The sequence below is a fragment of the Porites lutea genome, chromosome 3, assembly GCF_958299795.1.
Source record: "Porites lutea chromosome 3, jaPorLute2.1, whole genome shotgun sequence".
In the NCBI taxonomy this organism is placed as follows: domain Eukaryota; kingdom Metazoa; phylum Cnidaria; class Anthozoa; order Scleractinia; family Poritidae; genus Porites; species Porites lutea.
Genome location: NC_133203.1, coordinates 48,435,235 through 48,462,521, shown reverse-complemented (window position 1 = coordinate 48,462,521; position 27,287 = coordinate 48,435,235). Strand labels below are relative to the sequence as shown.

At 39.3% G+C, this 27,287-nt stretch overlaps 1 protein-coding gene across 1 annotated transcript; it reads left to right on the top strand.

Moving 5' to 3' along the window:
* LOC140932420 (helicase POLQ-like) lies at window positions 1-25,983 on the top strand. The gene is made up of 16 exons (XM_073382033.1): window positions 1-48; window positions 2,835-2,906; window positions 4,317-4,389; window positions 5,047-5,144; window positions 6,935-7,045; window positions 7,815-7,963; window positions 9,422-9,658; window positions 10,284-10,425; window positions 20,263-20,367; window positions 20,829-21,030; window positions 21,709-21,866; window positions 22,530-22,628; window positions 22,995-23,171; window positions 24,091-24,204; window positions 24,834-24,968; window positions 25,570-25,983. Exons 1-16 carry the CDS (start codon window positions 1-3, stop codon window positions 25,648-25,650), a joined length of 2,001 nt encoding a protein of 666 aa, XP_073238134.1. The 3' UTR covers window positions 25,651-25,983.
* Window positions 25,984-27,287: the final 1,304 nt, after the last annotated feature.

Genomic DNA, 27,287 nt, shown 5'->3' with positions numbered 1-27,287 from the left:
ATGGCGGCGGCTCGTTCGGTGGTTCAGTGGGTAATCTTCACTCGCTTGGTACGGAACGAAATTTCTGCATGTAAACCCAACGAAAAGTTGTTCCTCGTTCTAGGATCTATATACCGCCCTTCATGTAAACAGCTCCCAACACAAAGAAAAGCCGGGGCATTTGTTTTATTTACGCGATGCGCATGCACCAAACCACAGCATTCACTAGTGTGAGTCTTACTTCACTTTACGCCCAGTGCTCGCGCGCGGGAACACCAATTTCACTTTATGATGAGAGATCGAAGACCAAACCTTCAATACTGAGGTACCTACCGTTACAACAAGCGCCTTTTTATCCTCGTCGCTTACTGTCATGTTCATGAATGCTCTGGTTATTTCAAGTGGCGTGCTTTCGATCTCTACGCGTCTACCACAGAAGGTCTAAACACAAGCATACAAATTATATTTTTTAGGAGTTGCTTTGCTTTATGACTTGATACCCGCTACTGGGCCCTTATCGTTACAATTCGTTTTTGTGCTACCAACCTCTGAGTTTGGGGAGGTATCTTTTCGTTATGCTGTAGAGTCTTTTAAGTCTGCGAAGGAACCCTCACGGGTGACCATTCAAAGGAAAACTATTGAACACTAGTTTTCTGGGTTCTGGGGTGCTGTTTATTATGCTGTTCAACGAGGTTCTAACTTTTGAGTCTGTGAATGAAATCCTGAAGTGTACCTGTTTAAATGAAACTGAGCTGCTTTGCTGTATGTTAAAGCAGTGGGCTTTTCCGCTGTTCAAGGCAGTATTTTAGCTATGTAGTATGTACAAAAACTGATACCGAACAGAGTTTTACAATACTTTGGCATCACAGAAAAATACGGACGCTGCTGAGTGGGTAGCTGTTATACGAATTGAGCTGAAAAAAGAGAATTTTTAACGAAGAGCTGAGATTTGAGAGACAGAGTAGCAAGAACTTAACGCTCGATAAAAAGATGGTCAACTATTGAACTTTTTCCAGTAATGTTTTTCCCTTGCGATTACTTACAGTCGTGTTGAGGTCTTCTTGTAATGTGTCATGTGTGATTTCTCTGAAATCAAAGAAAACGAAAAATCATTACACATGCCAAAGAGGCAAGTTTATTTAAGCCGTCGACTCTCCTGTGAATCTTTACCAAACAGCTGAAATAGTTTTTTTCAGGGAGAGAAATTTCGACGCAGAAATTTTAAGTGTTCAAGACAAAATATACTCCCAAAAATTACGCGATGCGCGTAATTTCATTTACAGGCAGAGTAGGACTCTGGACCTTCTCTTTGCCGCTTCGCCTCCAGACACTCTCTTTTTTCCTTGGACCTGCCTCTCTCCCAGGCCCCACTCCTTGCTTTTACCTGTCGTGCATGGTATCATGGGTATCATTGCATGCATTGTTTTTCATCTTCCCATGACACCCTACTTTCTTTGTCTACTGCAGGAGAGTGGAGCCTGGGGACGACACAGTTATTTCTGTCACTTCTCGGCAGGATTAGCTCAGTCGGTAGAGCGCTTGACAGCAGAGCGGGAAGTCACGGGTTCGATTCCCGGGGCAGGACCAATACCCAGGGCCTTAAAATAACTGAGTACAGTGATGCAGCTGTTTAAGGGTTCATGTTTTAGTTTGGGTGCTGCTGCAAGACATTTCTGACCTTATTTGGCTATCGTGAATGGTACAACACACTTATTTCAAAATTCATGAGTTCTGTTTCACCTGCTTCAAGTTAGAGTATATTTCAAAGTTCTTCAAATAAAAAGATAATTATTGATATTTAGATATGAACTTAAATTCAGAAGTATACGGCCTATAAATTGTGGTTTTAGAAGTTTGAAAGGCATTTTAGTATGTTTTGAAAGCTTTACCTAGTATATAAAGTAAGTCCTGTGGACAGGTCTGAATTTTTTGGGTTAGTATCTTAATAACAGTAGTTCAGGTCTCAGGTTCATTTGTCCATGGGAATTCTGCGGAAAAATGCGTTTTGAAGCTAGTCAAGCCGTTTTCTAGTCATTGCCTAGCTATAAAGAGCCAAAACTTACCACAAAGCTATTGGCAGGTCATACATTTCACGGCTTTCTGATCCACATTCTAAATATCAGCTTGCGAAGTTCGGACATGTGCAGAAATCAAAATTTCTAGTTTTTGGGTTTAAAAGTGAGACAGCAGTCTTGACTTTTTCTTTTGGCTTTCTTTCCTCCCCTTTTCTTTCGCTTTCATTGCCTCCTTTTTTTTTTCTTTTGCTGGGCATTTAGTAGGCTTCATTTTGGTTGGGAGAAGTTTTTGGGAGAGCTTTATGATCTTAGGATTAGATGAAAGGAAAGTAAGTGGGTAGTGTAACAAGATTTTCTTGGAAAATTTTTAGGTCAATGTGACATGTCTCTTTTTTTCCTTTTTCTCCGGTCTCCTTGACTGTCTCATGCTCATTCTAGTATGGTTTGAAAGATCTCTTCACCCTACCCAAGGCAGCGGGTAAAGTTGTCCTTGGCATTAAAACTGATGACGTCACAAGCGGTAGAAGGGAGCTGGATCTGCAAGGGCAGTTACGGGCAGTTGAGGGGCAAATGGGTTTTAATAAAAGACAGTCCAAATCCAAGCCCTAAGAAGTACCTCTCTAAGGGGCTTTCTTACAGCATGTTCATCAAAGTCTGTGGTTGCCATCAGCCCATTAAAAAATTTATCAATGGAAAATATAGTCTCCTTTGCAGTCATTTTAAGTGTTGTCACGCAACCTTCCTTCCTGCGGAGCGTTGTGTGATGACCCTAAAATCACTTGCGAAGGATACTATGGCTAGCGTTACTTGAAATACAATGTACTTTTTTTCTTTTACCAGGCAAACGCTTTGGTGAACAGCCTTATTGGAGAAAGCCGAATTTCAACATTAGGTCTGCTAGTCGTAGATGAGGTAATTAACAAGGCTAGCATATAATTTACCCACAGTAATAATTATGAATCATGAAACCTGATGGAAATATATCACGGTGACCTAACCTGCACCAGTTCCTCTGAGGCTCCTTATGACAACATTCAGCAAATAAGTTTATGCTCAACTGGACTTGAGGGAACGCTACAATGCTACAACTATCACTAGTTTTAAGCTTTCTTTGACCTTCAGTGTGCAATCTTAAGTGAGTAAACAGAGTGGTTTTTCAAAGTGGCTATTGTATTGTTTTGCACAAAATGTATGCCAGAAATTCATAGCCTACTTTACAGATTTTGGGATACTTAAATGCTCTCCACATTTAAGGGCACTACATTTAAAAGGGTTTCTTTGATTTTAAACCCTCACTCTGGCCAGTAGCTTGATTTGAATTTTTTTGGCAGTGCCTAAAAGTTCAACTCCTCAGCCCCACTTGATTATTTATTTGCAATCTTCTTGCTTGACAAGCCAAAAGACTTTGTTTACAAAGGGTGTGGAGACCCTTAGTGTCTTACGCAGATAATAGCTTGTAGCGCATGACCTCCCCTGTGAGTGGCAAAAAGAACTTCTGTGTAGAAGGTTAGGAATCTGCAGCCTGCTGGCTGTAGGGACAAATAAGATAATTCTGGCTGTTGTTAATGATAACAACTAGTAGCATATCCAGTGGGTCGGCTCTGGGGGTGCACACCCTTCAAACAAAACCAGGACTCATTAGAGCAGGGATTTTTGTTTATAAGCCGTGCTTAACTACTGTTCAGCTGAAATTTTCACAATAACATTCATTTGAAAGCATGAAAATAAAACTTGCTTAGCATGCACTTTGCCTTTCAACCATCTCATAACAAGATTGTTTAAATTTGTAACTTTGAAGAAAGCGAGAAACTATTACATGTAACACACCTTCATCACCCTGAGTGCAGAAGATTGGAACCCTGCCCTCCCCCACTCCTCATCCCCATAGGAAAAATCCATCAACTGTATCTCTTTTATGAGTAATCCAATTTTTCTTGGTAAAGGATATTGGGAAAAATGTATCAACAATGCTGTTGTCCCAGGTGCAAAGAAAGTCAGTTTTACAACCTGCCATTCGGGCAAGCTGTAGCTAGCATGTACTAGCCCACAAGTCATTTCAACTAGCCCCAAAACCCTTTTTGATTAGCAGGATGGATTACAATCCTTCTGTAATTTGAATTTCCCCAAAAAACAGCACTTGCCCGTCGGGCAAGTTAAGAACAAAAATCATTAGCTTGATAGCAAAATCCACTAGCCCCGGGCTATCGGACATGACTTTCTTTGCACGCTGTGACCCATTTTTGTTTCTCTGTCAAAATTGGTTACTTAAGTTTTTTTGTGGTCTAAAATCCTTTTAACATCTCTTGTACTGCACCAATTTAGCTGCACATGTTAGGTGAAGCAGGAAGAGGAGCTACGTTAGAGATGTGTTTAGCCAAGGTCCTTTTTGCTTCTTGTAAGTACAGACTTTTCTGCGTCAAAGCAGTTTGAGTTCAGAATGTAAAAATATAAAATATGGTACAGTAGAACCTCGATTTAACGAAGGGCCATGGGCGCGGCAAAATTTGTTTGCTATATTGAGGTTTCATTATAATTATTCAGGTTCTTTTTCATACATTTTACTATTACTTGGGTAAAGAAAATTGTTCATTATACTGAGGACTTTGTTACATGGAGGTTCGTTATTTTGAGGTTCCACTGTATGTAATGTTCTAGTATATACACACTCAGTGATCTTGGTAATTCAAGCAATCTGATTGGTTAGCTATCTCGGACTGTGACGTTATATTCACCGCGCTAGGCAGTGAATATAAAGCAGAACAAAATCGCTGTCGTGAACTGGGTGTTTTGCCAAAGTTTCATAGTGAAGCCTTTTTGAAAATACACGAATATCCAAGTGCTGATGACTTTGAAGGCAAGAAAAGACTTCATGGTGTTCAAACAGCATGATTTATGGTGAAGTGGTTTACTGTAGCTATTCACCTCAGGCTCAGTTAATATTGTTCAATAATCCAATTAATTATTCAACAATATTAACTTCGCCTTCGGCGAATAATTGTTAAATCTACACAGCCATAAAAGTCTTGTTTTTATTTATTTCTTCATTTTATAGCCACTACTCAGATTATTGGTATGAGTGCAACTCTGAGTAACATTGCAGACTTGAAGGAGTTTTTAAAGGCTGAGGTGTATTCAAATGATTTCAGGCCGGTATGACATTATTTTAGTTATGACATTTTTTGAACTGTCCAAAGACTGAGGGAGCTTTCCATTTCATGGCCAGAAATAGTGGACATTTCGCGCCCGTGATTAATTGTCAGCGGAATCTCGTTTCCAAAATGGCGGACAAAAACGATCGTAGTCAGGGAAAGCGTATCCCCTGCGATTTTTTAAATAATTTGAGCTCTGTGGATCTGTTTTACGAAGAAAAACGCTGGGATGAAACTTCTTGCAAGAAATTGTTAGGTTTATACTCGGCCGAGCGGCTGATAGCAACAAAACAGTACGCGGCTGTACCTTTCGTGACATTTTCGTGACATTTTCGTGACAATTTTGTTTTAAAACCAAGCCTGGTAGGCTAATCGAGGATTTTTGAATGCCTGGAACCTAGTTTATATCCCGTGAAGCATCTCTGGAGTTGTAGCAACAACCAAAATGGCGATTCGGTGATGTTTGGAGTTGTGAAGCTTTGTCCGACCGAAATAAGTCATTCGCAACTATGGCGTCCATTACTGGACTACAGATGGAAAACTGAGGGAAATAATGCGCCTTTGGAAGTATTTTCCAGTGCAAAAATCGTCCTTTTAATGACTGTTTTGGAAACATCTTCTATCGCAAAAGTGATATCGAGTCGTGCAAATTTACTTCAGTGAAGGGTTTATCCTCTAATCGACGAGTATTTCGCATGACTTCGGCAAGATTTTAAGACAATGTATGGAGAAATGGAGCGTACAACGAGAGATAAAAGTGGCCACTTCGGGAAGTAAGTAAACCTACTTCTAATGAGCTATTTTTAACCCAGATGCGAAGGTTACACAGCGCTTAACATGTTTCGAGTCGTGCACCGAACACCCGTGAGCTCACAATCGATATATTTGAAAAAGTTTCCTTTTCTCCATACATTTTCTTATACGAATTCGCAGCCATTGTGGCCTTGGTGCGCACGCGCAACCGCCATCTTGTCCCTAATTTCTGGCAATGGTCAGAACTGACCGGCCAGGACATTCCCTTCATAATGAGAATTTTAGTTTTAATGAAAGCTATCCAGTCAGATCAGTCAAATGCTAAATAGTATGCACGAACAAAATCGTTTTTCATCAAAAACTCTTTGAAAAAGCCTCTTTCATTTTCAAAATGAGTGGTGCAGCCATGGTCTGGCCGGCCAGTTCTGACTTTTGGAAAGCGCCCTGAGTAGAAAGTACAGGAGAAACACAAGAGACTTAAGGGTGATGACTTATGACTTAAGGGTAAACATTACAGAAGAATAAAATTGTCAATAAAGACAACTTTCGTATTAATTTATTATTCTCTTCCTATAATTATTTTAAAAAAATGACCACTTGACTAAATTTCCCACTTGAGAAAATGTTCTGTTTTTGTGATTTATTCATATTAAAGACAGTTCATTAACAACAGTTAAAAGGAATGCACTGTGTTCTTAGCTAGGTACAGTATGTGAATGGGTACAATTTATCAATAGAAAGAATAAGAAAGGGGCTACTTTTTCTGTCAAAAATGGTATATAGATGGGTAAGGGGTTGGACCTTGGCGTGGAACCTGCCCCCTTAAAACTTTGATGAAAAACCTTCCTGGTAACAATTTTGGTAGTCCACAAGCATTTTAGCATTTATTTTCCTTTAGTTTACATCCTTCAATGTTTCATTAATTTTTCACCAGGAAATTATCCGGTCCAGTTGTCATGATAACACCTCTATATATTCGCAGCTTTGTTAAAGCATTTATTTGTATTTTAATGGTTGGTTTTTACCACTTTCATTCAGGTGGAGTTGAAAGAGTTTGTGAAGGTGGGGTGTGATATTTATAAAGTTCCAAAAGCTTCGGAAGATGAAGAAGATAATGGCAAACCATTTAGAAGAATTAGTAATAAACAGGTAAACAAATATGGCATTTGCAAGTAGAGAATTAATAAGAGGCTATAATAAGTTTTTATTTGTCCTGTTTTTGCTTTCAGCATGCCATGTTGAACTAAATTTTTTGCAGAAATTCAATTTTGAGGATTGGAATTTTTTGTATTCTGCAAAAACTTATTTTGCAGTTGTGTAAGAATATTTTTTTGGTCTCTGAGGATTTATTTTTGCAAATTTCATCATCATTATCATCATCCTTTGGCCTCCGGAGTGCAGTCGGGACATTCGTAGAGATCTACATAACATACATACAAACATACTTTGGTTAAGGATTAACACAGCCATAGGCTAATGCGGACAAATGTTAACTAATTATTTACAGCGAAAACAAAATAATAGATTCATAAAATACATGTGAAAGTACACGTGCACAATTCCAATCAGTGAATTTTAAGTAAAAATTCAGATGGGTACTGTAATTCTAAGAATATAATATAATTATAAAATCGTCACTTTTCTTCACTTTCATAGTGGTCTTAAATGAAAATTCATAAACATCTTTAGAAAACCTACATAATATCTGTTGAAAATGGCCCTTCTTAGTTGTTTCACTAGTTTCACTACCTACTGGATGCCAGAGGATGAGAGATGAATCTCTTTATCTGCCCGATAGCAGTGACCAGCAAACTGGATTTTTGCTTTTGATAAGACCCGGCCTTGCCTCTACTGCTTGTAAACACAAATGAAGAGCTTTTTCGGCAGGCTAATTTCTGAGACATTGCTTGTTCTACAGGGCCAAAACAAGGAGCTATTACTTCGTGATCCTGATCAGTTACTAACCCTTGTGTTGGAAGTTATTCCTCGGCATTCATGTCTGGTGTTTTGTTCTACTAAGAAGAACTGCCAAAGTGTGGCCTTACTGCTGGTAAAATTTATGCCTAGGTAAAATGGATATAATTTTGCAGCCTCAAGAGATTCTATTCAATAAAGGTCAATTCTTAAGGGATATTAGATAGGTATAAAATTGTGGAGAAAGCATTTGACAGGGCTAACTTTGTAAGCCTGAAAATATCCGTATCCAACTCTGCATATACAGGTATTTTTGTATACTCCTTTCTAATCCATTTTTGCATCCCATCCCGTCGGACGTAGAGAATTCCTCTGAAGCTGGACTTCTAATAGCCTGTTCCAGGCGTCTAAGTAGTGGAGTTGCAGCGCGAAGTCAATCAGAGAGCAGGGAAAAATAAGGAGAAGAAAAGGGGAGAGGGGGAGAGAGGAGGTTCCTTTGCTCGCAACCAGCAACTCAACCCCTTCGCTGTTTTTCCTCTCACATCTGTCCGATCTCTTTGCGTCGTCCCTAAAATCTGAACGCCTGGAACAGGCTAGACTTTAAAGAACCCCTCTCTCCACTAAATCAAAGTATTTTTTTGAAGGGCTTATAGCGTTGGGGGTGGCGGGGGGGAGGGAAAGAAAAAATATTTTTCTCGCTTCCTCTCAAATCGTCAACGAAAGTAGATTTGACACTCATTCAAAATGTCCCCCCGGAACTGATAGCGCTGGATCTCGACGATCTTAGGGAAAAATAAGGGACTGTGAAATAGTCAATGTTGTCCTTGTTTTAACCTTTTAGGGTCGCTTATTTAAACGAAGTTTAACTTAGACCGCTGTTTAAGACAATCTGTGGACCACTAGATCTGCTTGTGAATGCATGGGTTATTCAAAGTAGAAACTTGGACAGAAACGGTAAATGAACAGATGTTTCCCTATGACAGTACGCTCCTTGTATACTGTTAGGATCAGGGGCAAGCGGGGGGCATGGGAGATGAATAAAAAAAGAAAGAAAGAAGGCAAACGACATAATGAGCAAGAAAACTTGTGAAATAGTGTTGTGTTTTACTTTTTGTAGTAATAATGATAATTCCATTCTTTACCATGAGGGCGCAGTTGTTCGAAGGCCGATTAGAGCTTAACCCGGCTTTCTTTTTCTTGCGTTCAAAATCATTTTCTCGAATAATTTTAGACCTCTGTTATTTTTAGAGCTTCCAGTCATCAACTTGTAGACAAAAACAATTAAAGCTGAAATGCTTTTTAAGCTTTCAAATCTGAATTCAAATCTTGCACTAACCCTGTGTTATCTTAACCCATGCAGCTTTGAACAACTCCGCCCTGTAGGAAAAATATAGCACTAATGCTAGTGGGGTCGAGCAAATGCGTGAAACAAATACTCTTATTAAAAAATAACAGGGTTAAGAATTCCAGCTGACCGGAGGATGGCTCAGGAACTACCGTGAACAAATACAGCTAGCTGTCACGGCGGGACTAGTCTCCTAGTCAAATAATAGATAAATAATTATTTCCGACGTCATCGAACTTTGTAGCTGCATGTTTCTACATTTTCAGGGAAATGTGCCAAGTAAAAGCGAAAGAGAGACATGACCTAATGAAAGCTCTTTACAATGAAGCGAGCGGCCTTTGTCCTGTTTTAAAACAGACTATTCCATTTGGTGTAGCATACCATCACAGTGGACTGACCATGGACGAACGTAAACTCATTGAAGACGGTTACAGTCAGGGTGTGCTGTCTCTTCTCACGTGTACTTCTACGCTGGCAGCTGGGGTTAATTTACCAGCAAAGAGGTTTGATTTCGAAGTTTTGATCAAGTTTTTGTGTCGGTCCGTGGTTACAATACCCTGCTAGCAGAGTCGCTTCGATCTTTCCTAGATGAGTCGAACAGAAGATCGAAGGAGACTCTGGTCGGAGGGTATTGTTACAATCCTAAAGCTTGACCATTGGGATGAAACCTGCTAATAAAATAAATATTTCCCTGTGGTACTGATTTTTATGCTGTACAAGGTGTCGATTGTAACTTCTGTTTGGGGAGTGAAATCCTTAAGGATGACCATTCAAATGAAAGGCTTCTGTACAAGGTTGTTTTAACTTTTGAGTCTGTGGATGAAGTCTTGAAGTGTGACCACTTAAATGAAAGTTACTGAGCAGTATTTCCTGTGGTACTTCTACTATGCTGTACAAGGTCGCTGGTGGTACTAATTCTATAAATTAGAAAGCCTTAATTGTGACCATTCAATCGAAAGATATTGCACAGTACTTTTTTGTCATTCTGTTTACTCTGCTGTGCTTTTTGTTTGTAGCTTTGAACACCATAGGTGAAATCAGAAAATGCACTGGCCCAAATGAACTTCGAATGGTGCCGTTGTCACATACTGAAAAACCATAATTCTCATAACTGTTTGTTATTTTCAGGGTTATCGTCCGTGCTCCTTATGTTGGAAGTGCGTTGCTGAGTCAAAGTCAATACAAACAGATGATTGGACGAGCGGGGCGAGCTGGGATTGACACGTCAGGAGAAAGTATTCTAATCATCAAAGATGCTGACAAACCCAAGGTGAGTGAATAAATGAATGAATGAAGCTTTATTTGATCTCGGGTTTGATGAGGTTGATTAGACCTCCAGCAAAAATGCCAGAGTTGAGAGGCTTTGCCCCCTTTGTAATAGATCCGAAATTGGTGATTAATTCCACTATTTGTTGAAATGTACTCACTCATCACTTTCTCATATAAGGGCTATCTTCTTGGAGACCCCATACTCGATAAACAGTAATTTTACGAATATGTCTTGCAAGGCACTATTTTTATATATCATGTCTATGTGTGATGAAAACATAATAAATCTTAGTGCCTCTTATATTGAAAATATTCTAAATTGTTATATATCCGAACTCTAATTTAACTTTCTTACCATACGAGTAGCGTAGAAGCCGTACATAGCCAAGTACTTTTTCTTTTTATGCAATATATAGTTGTTCCTTTCTTTCTTACTTAAATTTTATTTTACTTTGTTTCATTTGTATTTATATTGATTGTTTTGCTACTGAAATCTTCATGTCGAAGATAAAGTCAATAAAGTCAATATAGTTGCTAATAAGCCGAGAAAAAAAATAGTAGAGAAAGAAAGGGAAATTCAACAACTTATTTACAGTATAAAGCCTTAAATTACGTGATATACCTATTTACAATAAAAAGCCTAATTACGTAATAGAATATGGATATTATTGAGAATTAGCTAGAACTTTGGCTGGCGGACTGCTTCTTTAAAAGCTGACAATGTACTTAGGTAAACTTAACCCGGTGTCCAGTCGGTAAACATTAGGAAGCTTTACCAGCAACGACTGCGACGGCAACAGCAACGCGAACGTAAAAAAAAAAAAACTAGTGTAGTTGGCTCGATAATAATAATAGTTGTAAATAATATTTTAAGAGGAGGCCTCCAATCACCTAAGGGTGGTTTTAAGAAGGTTCCTCTAAAATGAAGGTCGAGTAACATACAGCAAAAAACTGGGACTACAACTAAGGTTTAAAACTATAACTAAGATTAAAAATACTAACTACGGTTCAACTGATTTAATAAAAACTGTTTTAGTTTGTGTTTAATAATCGTTTTTGGCATCAAAAACTAGAACGAAGATTAAAATACTTACTTCGTTTAAAAATGGTGTGATGAAAACTGTTTGATATTAAGCAAAGCAACAACTCTACATGGTCTTTTCATTTGTTTCGCCCTATGCGTGATGAGGAAGTGAAATTCTCTGATGCGACATTTCATAGAGGACGCAGATGTACGAAAATAAAAAAAAATTTTGCTCCTCTTTCTGAACTTGTCAGGGCTCCATTTAAACTAGCTCTGCTAAATTGGATGCCCCTGGATAAATATTAAATATTGAAATATTGTATGCGTCCCTAATAACTTGATTCCAAGTGAATTCACTTGATATTTGACATACATGTATCACGCGAGTTGGATATCGCTGGATATTGCGGGCCGCGTTCTCTGTTTGCAAAGCGAACTCGGACAATATTTAGTTATCTTGACCTCATGCGTGGTCAATGACATAACGGTTTCCGTGTTTGCATAGCCTGATATAAACACGAGAGGGGTTGGGAGAATTCGAGATAGTTATGCAAACCCGAGACGAAGTCGAGGGTTTGCATAACTGTCAAGAATTCTCCCAACCCCTCGGGTGTTTATATCAGGATATGCAAACACAGGAAAAAAGTTTTCTATTGCTTTTATAAGATAACTTTCCCGAGAAAAAAAGCAAAACTCTTTGTATAACACTGATTAAAAGAGAAATTCTTACCAGTCACAAAGTCTTGTCCACGAAGTCTTGCACGCGTAATCAGTTCTTGTTTTGCAAAAAGATGCTTTCCAAAATACGGCTTTTTCTCGCTTGAAATGTCAGCTTAAGCGAAGAAAAATTGACACACCTTCTTTGTAACGATTTTCCAAGTTTCAGCCGACGAAAGAATGGGTAAATAAAGTAAACTTGTTGAGTTTTGAACTCGAAAACTTTTTCAAATTCGTGCTTGCGTGATTAGCGCGCGAAAAGCAAAACATCTTGACGCCACAACCATGTTTACATACTCTTACGCAAACACTCCTCTCGGCCAATAAGAGCGCGCGTACTATCTTAGTTATTTTATAAATACATGTATATCTCGACTAGTCACTCATGGTAAGTGACGCATATATATTGTAGCTAACATCAGCGCTGCTCCGTTGGTAAATAAAAGTGCTGAATACGCAAATCGTTGACAGGCTAATGCACAGCTCGTGCTGAGAACAAAAGAGGTCGAAATAGTTAGGCTCACTTGATTTACAACCCAAACCTGCACGTTTAAGAGCACAATGGTATTTTCGAGCTGGGCTCAAAGAAAAATCAGGGGCACCCAACGAGGATATAGTTCAAAACCCACTTAACATAGCATTGTTGAACGTATTTTAGTATTCAAACGGTAGATATAGGCATATTTTTATCCCCTAAAAACTTTTCATCTGTTCGGATTTCCTAGCTGAAAGTCTAGTGATCCGAAAATTATAGGGATAAAAACTTACCTTCTCGAAAATTTCAGCCAGGAAACTGCTCCCGAAAATTCTAGGTGGCCTTTTTTAGGGTCAAAATCCGTTAAAAATGGGTAATTATACCATTTTGTAGATGTTCGAAAATCCTAGGAGAGGCAGGCAAGCAAGAAATTTTACAACAAATGCTCCGAAAATTCTAGATCTAAAATCGTCTTCCGAACAGATATTTTCCCGAAAATTGCCGTTGGATGCCCCTGAAAAATAGACTAGTTCTACTGACGCTAATCAATCTGCGACATATCGCACAGTAATTTTTTGACGAAGTATATAGGAAATGTTAGCAAACTACTTGCTTGTCCTCTCAGAAAGGTTGTACTGAGAAAAAAAAAAGGTTAGTATAGATAATGTTCTTCTGCAAGAAGCTTTCCATTGTTCATTCGATGCTTCCAAAGTCACTTTATACACGTTCCGCTGGCTTTTATTCCACTGTTACTGTAATCGCTCGTGGTCATTTTAGGAGTCTGTAAAAGCGGCCAGCTGGATGAAAATATCTCTAGATGTTGTTGCAGCTTGGTCCGCTGCTGATCCTCCTAACGCTTCTAGAACTTAAAGGCTCCTTCGTCGTCCCCGGTGCTTTTTTCGCCTCCGTCTTTCTTTTTGTTCTGTGCAAAAACAAGACAATTACAGTGGAATAAGTTTTAGAAATAGCCTCAATATGGCCGTTCCTACTTTGTAACTATATTTATTGTATAGTTTAATCAGCAGATTATATTCGTCGGCTCACTGATGTCGCTAAAATGATGATTTTATAGGGTAACATAATAACTGGTAATCCAGCCGTACTTCTTGGTTAACAAATAAGGACAGTAACAAATAATTAAGATAAGCTTAACCGGTAAGAATTCCTTCTCATGACTGGAGGCAACCCGTTTGGCTATTTACAAGCGTGGCCAAGGATTTGAACTTGGGACTACCTAGAACAAATTCGCTTAGCGATCAGTTGCTCGAAGCATGGTTAGCGTTAACCAGCGTTTAATACCTTGACAACGTATTGGTTTTGATACTGCTTAACCAATGGTTGAAGCTAACCATGTTTTGAGCAACTCAGCCCAGGGCAGGACTTGAACTCGGGGCCTTGGATTGTAAGTTCAACGCTCTAACCGCTCGGAAACGCTACCTCCTACGCGGTCAACGTAGGCGCGGCAGGCATACTGCAAACTTTTTTATGCTTCTAAATTACTGATACGTTTTGGAAATAGTCTCAAGTCCAAGCGTACCCAACGATACCCCAAATTGTCTGGTCTAAAGATGTGGAGCTTCGTTAGGTGGTGTTTGTGGTTGTGTTAAAAGGGTCGGAAATTATTTGCGTCCCCATTTATGTTGTAGAGCTCTAGGGGAACTGGATCTGTAACAATGTCTAAGCTGAATGTAGTTAGCAAATTATGTAAAGATTTCCTAGGAACTGAAACTCTTTACATTTTTTTAAAATGACAGTTTGCCACTTGCTTTCTGACCTATAGCGTAGTAAACCACGGCATTTCTGAAGTTTGGTTATGTGGAAGAAATGTAAAATGGTGCTTACTCTTCACTTAAAAACAAACTGTTTAACCATTTTCAAACAAAACAAAGCAAAGCGAACCAAGCAAACAATGGTATCAACAACAACAACAACAACAACAACAATAAAACAGCCAACATTCACCAAGTATCTTAAAAAATCTAGCGTACCAAATGCATGTCATTCTTCTTGTTCAACGGGCTGTCTTCTTCTTCTTCTTCTTCTGGGTATTCCTTCCCTCCGAGACTGTTCATCGCCGCCTTGACGATTTCCATTAAACCTCGACCTCGTTAAGTTCCTGCTTCTCTCTATCACATACAGAAAGAGAATTTGAAGAACACAGACTACAAGAGTAAACACAAGTATCAAGATACATGTGTCCATGATGGACTGCATTTTGTTCCAAAAAGCGCGAGTTTTGCACTGGGAACTCGTAAATTTGCAACTGGTTGCGGGGCTCGTTTGTTCGACTTATCAACCCAAGCCGGGGTCAATTTTTAATAGTTTGGTGGGGTAAGGAAAGGCTTATGAAAAAGGAAATGCTTTTCATTTTCAAATCATGAAATCATGAAAAAGAAATTCCATTGAATAACATCTTCAAGCCTCGGGGGGCTAGTTCTTTCCCTAAATACCTGTACGAGTATGCGTCGCCGAATGAGCTCGTTAGTTTATTACTCACGATCTAGAACGGGTCTAACTTTCCTTATATTCAGCACGGTTCCTAGAACGGTGTAGTGTGCTGTAGAACGAGGTATTGAAAATTTGCCTGTTTCTAGGACGAGGTATCTTTCATCGAGGATCCAAAATTGGAGACCTGAGCAACATCTACCCACCCAGAACCTACTCGAGTTAACGCCCCCGGGCCTCAAGTCAACTCCCGATAAACCGTGTGTAGCTTTTGATCTCCTCATTTGACGGACCTTTGTAAGATTATCTTTTGAGGGATTACTTCTAGTACTACTTGGAGTATGGTAACATTTCCTCATGTTATCACGTTCACGGTTTGTATACTTGTTTATCGACCCTATGTGTTCCGATTCCAGGTCACGTGACACAGTACAGGTTTCTTTCAATTTTCACGCTATTCGAATGTGCATGAACGCATAACCTCCCAAACGACAAACGAAATAGTTACTCTAAATAAACAACAGTTTCTCTCAGATTTTATCCGAAAACGAATATTTTGTACTTCAGATTGGCCATCCGCCCACACCCCGAATCCGATAATAAAGGCCGCCGAAAACACAACATTTCGAGTGGACACGTTACATTATCCTGTCTCGCTGTTTCCACCTGGCTCCTCTTTTAGGCCTAATAGCACGTCTTATTTAAGTCAATTTTGCTTGTATAAAGTTAAATGTTCAAGCGCATGCTTCAATTAACTCAGAAGACTACTTAGCACAATCAGCATGGTTAATTTCAGGGGAATCTAACGACTTTCCGGACAGATAAATAGTTCTCATAGGGCAGCTACATATTAACCAAACAGGCTTCTAAAGCATAGAGAAAGTTAATTGAGACACTTGTGACGTATTTGGAAACATTTTGTCGTTGTGTACCCCTGTAATTTCTCTGCTGATCTCGAAAATCGGAGCAGTTAACAAGACAGCAAGTACGACCTTGGAGGTTTTGGTTAAGACTAGGACGAAAAAGTGCTCGGTGGGACTGGTTGGACAACTTTGTCTACTAGCAGTTTTTATGAGATGAGGAGAGGAAGTAGCTAGAATGATTCAAAGCTATTGGGGATAAACTGTAAAAACAACCGTTTTCGAACGGAAACGGATACATATGTGGCCGAACGAAAACGATTCAACAACACTAACTGTTACGAGAGTTTTTCTGAAATGGAGAAAAAAAAATCCTTGTCAAATAGAGTGGATTTGAGTAGTTGAGGCCTCACGTTTTTTTAGGAGTGGACGAATGCATAATCATAAAATGATAGATGAATTAAAGTGTCGCTTTAGAACGTTGTATGACCCAGACAGGAAAACAAACAAACGAAAGTAAAATGTTGTTCTTGAGACAGGACAGCTTGAACTAAAATCTGGTAAGTTGAAGGCACCCTGAACTTTTGCTTCCTGTACACAAATTCAAACTTTTTCAATTAAATCAGGTCAAATGTTGTTTTGAAAACCCTAAAACTCGCTACAATTTCCACTTGATGCCGTGTGACCTAAATGTGCTCGTGGGAAATAATTTCTTGTTTTATTGTAGTGTTGCAAAACTGAAGCCCTCGGAGGGTTCCGGTTAGGCAACGCATTAGTTTTAAGATTCTACTATTTGTTTTTAAGGCCATCCATGGATTCGCGCCAACGTATTTAAGAGAACTTGTGTCAATTAAAACATCAGGCAGATCAGGAAATTATAATTTAAGATCCTCGTCGGATGCTTTGTTGCTTGCTACGCCAACTTACAGAAGTAGGGTTACATTAGGAGAGAGATCATTCCAGGTCGCAGCTCCGACACTTTAGAATGTAATACCGCGTGAGATTCGTTCTGTTACAGATCTAGGGATTTTCAAGTGCCATCCGAAAACGCACCTCTTTAGGGAAGCTTTTTATTAATTTTTATCACGATAATTACTAGTATCTTAACATATGTTGTATATTTTAATTTTATCACAGTATATTTTAAATAATTATTAGTTAGATACCCTGTATTAAATTATTATAGATAGAAATCATGTATTACGCGCTTGATCATTTCATGGAAAGCGCGCAATATGAGAATTAAATTATTATTATTATTATTATTATTGCAATTCAACGGTATAGTGTCAGCTAAATAAAGGGTGTCCGCCTTAACAGGTTTCCTGAGAAGAACTTTTGGCGTCGAAAGTTATTTGTTACTGAAACGAAGCCGATACTCCTGTATAGCCTGCAAGAGTTAACACTTTCCGCAACGTTTTTTACCCAACGATAAAGCGACGCCAGCGATCCCGAAATGAGCGTAATCGATTTTACTCTCAGCAGATCTAAGGAAGGAGGAATAAGGGAGCGCTGGGTGGTAAAAGGAGACCCTCCAGGCCTGGAGACCCTCATAGTCGACCTGAGCAAGACAGCCAACGGTACCTCCGCTACTGATATATTCTCCATTTCATGTTGTTCAGTCTACTTTAAGATGCGCCAGTTTCCGTGATTCTTAGAACTTAAAAACTCGGGTTTGCCTTGGGCATACTAGAAACTGCCGCTTCCGCTTAATAGAAGTGTCAAGTCGATGCGATACGATTAATGTTGTACAGTAAATACGATAGAGTTCAAACGCGTGCGGGGGGTGGATGGGTGATAAGGGGGGGGGGGGGGGGGAGGATGAGGGCTGTTCACTCGATTTAACCTTATTTTGCATCCGTAAACCTTTTAAGGGTTAAGTGATAAACACACTTGTTTGTTAATGGAAAGAGGATTGCTGAAATGTGTCGGTTTTTTTTGTGACTGTTGAGAGATGTAAAACATGTTTCTTTAGCTTCTAAACTGCAAGTCTAGGTGTAGACTCTGCCAGGCTCTCAGATAGTAATAAAACAAGCCAAGCGATCTGGGAAGGGGGAGATGGCGGGAAAAAAAGGAGACCCTCTCTCTCCCCCAGCTCCCGCGCGTTTTTCTTATCCCTTTTTACTGCACGTGCCGACTGCACTACCATCTTGTTGTAAAGCTTCTCATTTCATATTATCCACAACAACATACAGTTTCCGTTTCCTTTCGACTTATCCTTTCGTTCCCTGAGAATAGTTAGTATGCCCAGGGTGATTAAATAAAACCCGAATGGTTCAGGGTGAATGAATGGTGTTGTTTTTTGATATATATATTTTTATATGAAATATCACTTCATCAGCTATCTATGCCTATAGTATGAATCAGTTTAATATGAAATCTTGTAAAGATGGCTCCTACCTTTGAGACTGTAAAAAATCCTATGATGTGACCATTCAAATGAAACCTGTTGGGCAGCACTTTCACATGGTGCTCTTTGTTTTAACCATTTTTACTAAATGAAATTTGGAAATGTTTTGTAATTTTTTTTAGCCACTCACGTCTAAGAGTGAATTAGAAAAGGTTAACACTCGGAACAACCGCGGCGCCGGTTTACACAAGTGCTACGCGGCTTTGCAAATCCCTATGCTTGTCAACTTGCGGTTATCGGGACCCTCAGTGAATGTAAGCTGAGCTTGCAGACTAGCATTTCCGCCGCAATCAGAGTATTAAACACAGGTCACCAAACATTAGGTGACTTAAAATTACAAATTCAGTCGTACTGAAGCAAAATTTGAGAACACCGTTGCAAGCTCAGCATGCATTACTACATGATTACACGCTATAAGCTGCGTGCAATGAAACTTGAGGGTGTTTTTAGCGGAAAGAAAGTTCTAAAGCGACAGATAAGCTAATCTAACGGAGTATGAAAACTGTAATAGAAAAGCGCCCATTATGTTTCAGTCGCGTCCGACTTTTGACACCTCGACCAAAGGTCGGACTCGTTTCAATCACTGACAACAGGAAACTGATAGATAGATAGGTAGATAGATAAAACCTTTATTTGAACGTAAAATTATTTCGCCCAGATAAGGCGAATTGGGGACACTAAATAAACTATACTATTGAAATGCTAAAAACGAAACAAAGCGAGCAGACTTGCCCACAAGTCGAGTTTTCTGAGCGACGAAGTCGGGAAAACGGCCGATGACCCAGTGGTAAAACGGACTTCCTGAAAGTCTAGAAACTGAACCTGTTTGGATCTCTCTCTTGTGAACGTGCAGCCGCGTTTGTTTGATCTAGTCGCAGTTTTTTGCATGGTAGCAAGAGGCTCGCCTATGCCTTCGCCTTCCTCGTCAAAGGAAGTGTTCTAGAAGACAAGGGAATTATTCAGGGACTCAACACCTTATTTGTTTGTTTTTAATTTTTTCTGTTTTTTTTTTTCTGTTTTTTTTTCTGTCATGCAGACTCGATTTCCTCCGTTTTCTCGATTTCTCGTCTTCCCTTGACTGGTAATCGAGCCTACTGAAAGTGGTGCGAGAACTTACTGTGTATGAACCCAGCTATTTTTATAGGTTGGATCTGATTTGGATATGTGTCGTATCCTTGTAGAAGAGTAGTCATGCACCAGTTTTGAAACTCACAGGTTTATTCCGTACACTGTAAACTGCTTACTGTACACTCCTGAACACTGTAGACTCCGAGAATCCAAAAAACCTGGTAACTTATTCTGCTCTATCTTGATGGTTTTAGTTTATAAACCTAGTAAAAACTAACGAAATAAAGTTCAGACGTTTCAGCGACACCATGACGCCAATATCATTAGTTTTTGCATGTATATACTTACAAAATAATGTCCTTCCGAGTTTATTTACACTTCGTCGCGCTATTTAACCGCCTTTAAGCCCCAGTATTCACATATAAATTCTCCATACTGATCTCCATACATTTCTTAAAAGAATTAGTTGAGAGAGTTTGATAACAGATCAAAGCATTTTCTCTTTAGTGATCATTTTATTAACTCTCATAACCATTCATCTTTGCAACATATGGATATTGTTAGGAGAAAATTGATGTTGGTCACCCTTGAGACTTAAAGGGTTAACATGTCCACGCTGTAACGCTTTAACTTTGGGCGGAATGCAAAAAACGCTCATTCAAAACTTTTCAAAAATAAAAGAGGTCATCGATGCAAGGGCTAGCACATTCCCTCCTGAGGAGATCTTGTTTATGAAAACAAGAAGTAAGAATCCTCTCATGATGATGAATGGTTATTTACGAGTATAACTACCAATACTGACCTCGAACGAGGTTTTCATATTGTTATATTTGTTACAGATTAGTCACCTGTTCTCAGGTCCTTTGGAGAGCTGTCGCAGCAGCTTGCTGCATGAAAATGGCAAAGGGTTACGGGTGTTGCTTCTTACTCTTGTTGGATTAAAGGTAGGCCTAATGCTCGTCAGTCAAGGATTTGAAATGTTATGTGAATATGGCTGGCTGCCCATTCTTCAGGTGTGGGGAAAATAGGCGAAGCCGGAAAAATGTGCGGAAAGTCGTCGGCAAGGAAAGTCAGTGCGCCATGTGCCTCATAACTCCACGTACACACTAAAACAAGGCGAACATCCCAGGCCTACTGAATTCACGAGTTAATGAATACGGAAGGGTAGGAAATAGGTTCTGCGGTTCACGTATTTCTAGTTTTAATTAATTAAACGTTTAAACCTTTGAAAGGGACCACCAAAAGAAACTGTAATAGAACAGGTGATCAATTACCGGAACTGAGAGCTTAAGAGCTGTAGTAATTGAAATTTCTCACTTTGTATATATTTCCTTTCTCACTACCCTAAGCCTTGATATCTGTGTTGATAAAAATATTAGCTTTCCGTCTTTCGTTTCTTAAACAGCTTTGCTCAACTGTTGATGAACTTAAGCAGTTCATGCAGAACACTCTGCTGTTTGTACAGTCACCTGCGCAGTCAGTTGACATAGATAAAGAGCTTAAAACATCACTTGAGTCACTACAACAACTCGGACATGTCATAGTAACTAACACAGCACAGAGCAGGAATATAGAAGTCACCCATCTGGGACAGGCCACATTTAAAGGTGCGTTTCTTAGCGGCAAATACTTGCGGACGTGTCGTAGTACAGAATAATATAAGCGCTGGGGTTATACAACTTCGTAAGTGGTATGGGGTGGGGCTTATATCCGGGGGTTTTATAACCGGACTAAAAAAGCGTTTCAAAACAAGCTATAAGGTAGTGCTGATCAAAATACCTTTTAAATTAAGTCATTTTTTTAAGGTCGTAAAAAATTGAATTCACGTTGTTTTAAGCAGCTATATCACGATCTTTCGGTTTTACATCAAAATCCTAATAACATATTGGAAAGCCTGAAATAACTCTATTACTGAACCTCAACTTTAAGTGTGTGTCTTTTGCCATCAATAACCAGGATGGAAATGGATTGCAAACCGTGGAACAATTTGGGCCAGCTTTTGCAAGTTAAACCATTCTGTTGTAAAAAAATGACCAAAAAGCGATCGTGCCATTTTTTCTTTCGATAAAATGAATTGGTATCTTTTTTTTGGAGTTCCTAATTATAGAAGAGATGACTGAGTTATAATTTTAGCTCCGTTTTCACCAAAAAATGTGGAACTCGCCTTGACATGGGTACTTCAACTTTAGCGGCAGTCTTAGGGACATAAAAACATAATTTAAGCAACCACTGCTCCTTTGACACCGTTAATTGCACTTATGTGTGTGGCAACATTGCCTTTATAGGGTGCATTGATGTGGAGAGCAGTCCTGTGATCTATCGCGAGGTAACAAGAGCACTGGAGAACTTGGTACTAACCAATGAACTGCATCTGCTTTATCTTGTGACGCCGCTGGACAATAGGGATTCAGTTGAGCCCCAATGGATGACTTATTTTAAACAGGTACGGATCAGACAGAAATGCGCAAAGAAATCAGCCGGAATGTAATGAAAATTACGCGTCGCGTAGAAAGGAATCCTTTAAACTTAATTTAAAAACCAGAATGTAGATGTTCCAACCAATGATTTGCTTGCACCCTCATTGAACAATGAGGTCAATGACCTCATCCTCTGTCTCTACCAATATTTGAAAGAGGAAACAAATTATCGCCTAGCCTGAATTTCAACCGATTACTTCGAGTCGTTATTACTCCCTCGAGGAGAAAACGACTCGAAGCAATTGGATGATGTTTAGGCTAATTATCACCGGAAGTTTTTTTTTTGTTAAAAAAACTTTGACTTTAGTGGGAACGAGTTTGTCTCAATGGGATGGTAGAATTTACGGTTAACGGTAAACATTTTGGCTTTTTACGGTCAACAGTCACTATTTCTTCCCGTTATATTAACAGACACCTGAACAAAATCAGATGGTTTTAAAATATTAAAATTAGGTTTCATATTAGTTGAAAAACCTTTTTAAGGACGGTAGTAAAGGTCTCTAAGGATTTTTTTGAGTAGAAAAAGAGGCAGAAATAGGGTCCATCGAACACGTGGCTACTTTTGTGTCTTTGTAATGTCTTTTGTGATCATGATTGTCTCGTTCACGTCTTATATGATTTCATTACAGGTGTTGTCTTTGGGTGATTCAGAACAGCGAGTGGCTGAATTGGTTGGAGCCACAGAAAGCTTATTATCGAGAAGAGCTACAGGTCAACGGGTCAAGAAGGTACAAGACTAGTATTGCTCTTTTCTTCTCGAAAATTTGCTTTCTTCTTTAGCCCCTCTAACTTGCCTAATCGTGTAGCATTCTACACAGACGTTTTTTGGGCGTGTCAAGCAATCGATGGAAAAGGATTTTGTGACGAGTCAAAAGAGAGTTTATCAAGGCGCTTGAATCTTATGTTGGTCTTTGTCATACAATCTTTTAACTTTGTCATGCTTTGTGTTTTAGTATTTTCTCTTGTCATTTAGGGAGATTGGTAGCTGGCAGGGGGTTACCAAGGGAACAAAATAACTGCCTTGGGGGCACTTAAGTAAAGAAACCAGTTATCGTGAGGTCATCGCTAAAATCCTGTCTTGCCGCTCTTTGTAGGACGACAGTGAAGAAGCTTCCGTCAAGAGGTTCTACTTAACTCTCATCCTGTACAAACTGATGAAAGAGAACACCATCTGGGACGTTGCTAGTTTGTTTAACGTGACACGAGGATTTGTGCAGAATCTTTTAACTTCAGCCTCATCATTTGCTTCATGCATGGTGCATTTCACTCAGGTACGTCTAACCAGTATTAGTAGGATTAATCGCCCATTACGAGAATAAACCACAAACACCGGTATTTCAGTAAACTGACTAAATAATGGCCTCGTCTTGCAAACTTGCGAAAAAAGAAATAATTCAAGTCCAGCCTCACAAATTCGGTGTCTTGAATTTCGATAGTTTGAGCCCAATTCCTCTTACTTCACCTTTCAGTAAAGGAACTAAAATGGCACTTCGCATGCTAAATGATCCTGTATGTTTAACAAAACATTAAGGCCGATGCGAACTCTACATCTACTGGACTCTTTATGCGGAATTATCGTTTTCCAAAGATTAAGAAATGGTATATCTTTGATTTTGCAAACAGAAAGTGGTGAAAGTTTGGTTAGTGGAAAATGCGAATAGAACGTTATATTTCCAGCTCTTTAGTGGGAGACTTTGTTTTTACAGTTACCGACGGGCTGAAAATTCCACGAATGCGAGTTTTAATCGAGTTTCCTAAAGCCATAACAGGTTATCACACTGCCCCGGCGGTCAGAGGTATAGGAGATTCAAACAGCCAATCAGAACTCGAAGTAAAACACGTGATCCGTGTTAAGCGCGGGAAAACGCGGGCGACTAAGTGACGTTTGGATTTGTTTTCAGTTCTGATTGGCTGAGAAAGTGGCAGGAGATTTTAAGCTAATCACAAACTGCATTAGTATACAAAACTAAACGAAATACTCATTCACGGACAGTCCTTTTGTCTCCAAAGATACAAGAATTCATACATTCCTTATCTGTATGATTCGGACAAATCCATAATTCGAACAGCTGAGTCTCTGTCCGTTTGGTTTCCATATTAATGAGGTTCAACCGTTTTTGAAAACTGTTCTACAATGATTAATGACAACAGGAACTGTATGGTTTATGACCTTGTGATGTCACTCTACAGGAGCTGCAGGAGTTTTGGGGAGTGAATTTACTACTTGAGGCCATGGTTAAGAAGTTATCCTACACTGCTACCTTGGAGCTTGTTCCGCTTATGGAGGTTCCTGGTGTCAAGCAGGTCAATAGAGATTTATTTCTTTCGCTTCCAAAAAAAGGCCCTTTCCGTGAAGTTTTTTTTTTCTGGGAGGGTGACGCGGGGTCGGGTAAGGGGACTAGTAAAGCCGTATAGAAATGCATCTGCTTCTTTAGGTTCAACTAACAGGGGTCGTGACGGGTCAAGTTTGTCCAACAGTGGTGAAATCTGCAATCAAGTCTCCTGAATTAGTTCTTAGTTGCCCTAACATTTGAAGCACTTGATGCTAATTTTGCTTTTTTAGTACTCTTTTTGCATAGAAGAGTACTTGTTTTCAAGTCACTTGACGTAATAACGTAATAGAAAATCTGTTTTTGTTACCACCACACAATATCCAAGTCGCTCAGTTATTTCAAGGCTGTTATATTATGCATTATTACATTTCGGGTTAAAAAAATATTGTTGCATTTTTCGTCAAAAACTTGTTCCATTTTGCGTTAAAACGTTGGTACGTTGTGGGTCAAAAGTTGTTACATTTCGGGTTAATGTTACGTTTTGCGCCAAAAGTTGTTACATCTTGTGTTATTGTTGCATTTTACGTCAATTGTTACATTCTGTTCTTACGGCTACCTGATTGATCAGTAGTGACGATTATATTTCCTTGTTCTCCGTAGGCTCGTGCACGGCAGTTATTCAAGGCAGGCTATAAAAGCCTTAACAGTCTGGCCTGGGCCGATGTTAATTCCCTTACGGCTGATATTGCGCACCTGTCAAGACGACAAGCCAATCAGATCGTCTCAGCTGCTAAGGTAAAACCGGTTGAACTAGATGGATCTCTTGTTGCTGTTCGTGGTGTTGTGGTGTTGAGCGTACACACCTACACACTCTTTATATATTGCTTTTCTGAAAAATTTACAAGTTTTGCACACCGCAAATAGCAATGGCTAATCTAAAGCGGGACGTGCTCACGAAGCCAATTACAAGAGGGGAAGAAGAAAAAAAAAATTAAAGAGACATGTTACAGGATTTTTTTGTGTGTGTAATTTCAGGAGAATCTATATGAGGCTAAGGTTAATTTAAGTTTGCTTGATTTTTCACTCAAACAAGTGTGAGCCAGTTGTCCGTTAGCCTGCGTGGCAAGCGCCGGTTAATGTTTTTTGGTTAGGTTTTATATACGCAAAATTTCGTCCTTCACCCTGACAAATTTAACAAAACCGGCGCCTGTTACGCAGGCTAGTTGTCCGTTTGACGACAAAACAAAAACAACAGCGAAAGGGCAGGAAGAAAATGTTAATGTGAAAATAATCTTTAAGTTACCAGATTTCAAAAGCTAGAGGTGACTGACCTCGCTAATAAGAGAAAGTTTAGAACCGGGAAATGGCAGTAAAATGGTATTTATTTTGTTTTTAGATGCTCTTAGAAGAGAAAGCGGACGCTTTGCGGGAAGAAGCAGAAGAGATGACAACTGTTCCAGAGAAACCGAACACATAGGACAAGTGATTTTCATGCCTTTAGCCGAAGAAGTGAAAAGAAAAGAAAATAGTAATTATATGTTTATTGCAGAAAATGATAATTATAAGTATATCAGGGTTTTAGAGCACAGAATCGCCTCTGATACGAACGGCTCTACATGTGTCGAATTGCTGAAAGAAAATGAATGCTTATCAAAGTTATTGTTTACTCAATTCACATAAAATTAACGCACATAAGATAAACTATTTTTCGAATTTGACTTTGTAATATGTATGAAACTATTATATGCTCTATTTATTTTTTCATATAAGACGCGGAATTATTTTTTTGTCAGGACAGGTGAAAGCTTTCACACCAACTTAGAATGTTTAGATTGAACAAAGGGTAAATCAGAGTGGATTTTAATACATAGTTATAATTCTGAGCTTGAATTCGTAGTGACATGGAGTTACGATTGAAATGACAAACATCAGTTAACTACTTCTATGAGGGGGGAGCAAGTTTTATTGAAGAGTATATCGAGAACAACAAAACCTAAGTTCAATCTGTGTTAAAGACATAAAACGATATTTACGAACCAGATTTTAACAAATACCAAAATCACTTTGCGAATGAGAAAATTAACAATCTATAAAGAATTATTTAAAAAAGGCCAAACAGGGTTTGTCAAACATTGTAGAGTTGTAAATACCATGCAGTTCCACAGCTTGAACTGGGATTTACAGTCAAGTGGAGAAGTGATAATTATGTTACCTTTGTCAAACATTTATTTAATCTCTCGCCCCATGTCAGGGAATCCAAGACAGTCCTCTATTCTGGATTCCACGCCGTGGATTCTAGTGCAGGTATTGGATTCTGGATGTTTGTCAGTGGAACTGGGATTCCGGATTCCAATCGTTAGTGGGATTCGCGGATTCCTTAACCCATTCGCTCCTGGAGATTTTGCCGAAAAACGCGTTTTGAAGCTAGTCGAGTGGTTTTCTGGTCACTGTCGTGCTATAAAGAGCTAAAACTTACCACAAACCGCTTTACAGGTCGTACACTTCGCGGCCTTCTGATCCAGATGCAAAATATCAGCTTGCGAAGTTCGAGCATGCGCAGAAAGCAAAATTTCGACAGTTTTTGGGTTTAAAAGTGACACAGCAGTCTTGACTTTTACTTTTCGCTTTCTCTCCTCCCCTCTTTTTTCGCTTTTTTTGCCTCATTTTTTTTTCTTGCTGGGCATTTAGTAGGCTTCATTTTGGTGGGAATACTTTTTAGGAAAGCTTTTAGGATCTTAGGATTAGGTGAAAGGAAAGGTAGGTGGGCAATGGAACAAGATTTTCATGGAGATTTTCAGGTCAATGTTACATGGTTTTTTTCCTCTTTCTCCGGTTTCCTTGACTGAATTGTGCTCATTCTGGTATGGTTTGAAAGATCTCTTCACGCTGCACGAGTTAGCGGACAAAGTTGTCCTTGACCGTTAAAACTGATGACGTCACAAAGGGTAGAAAGGACGTGGATCCGCACAGGCGGTTACGGGCGGTTCAGGGGCGAATGGGTTAAGCCGTATTCCAAATTCCAAAACCAAGGATTCCAAATTTCACAGCAAAAATTTGCTAGATTCTGGAGTCCACAAAGACAATTTTCTAGTATTCCGGAATCCACATTCCCTT

Bases quoted from the DNA above. Each gene is read 5' to 3' on its own strand.
- LOC140932420 (XM_073382033.1), top strand. From the start codon at position 1: ATGGCGGCGGCTCGTTCGGTGGTTCAGTGGGTAATCTTCACTCGCTTG. The intron at 2,907-4,316 runs GTAATTAACAAG...GCACCAATTTAG, and splicing joins GTCTGCTAGTCGTAGATGAG to CTGCACATGTTAGGTGAAGC. The intron at 9,659-10,283 runs GTTTGATTTCGA...TGTTATTTTCAG, and splicing joins GTTAATTTACCAGCAAAGAG to GGTTATCGTCCGTGCTCCTT.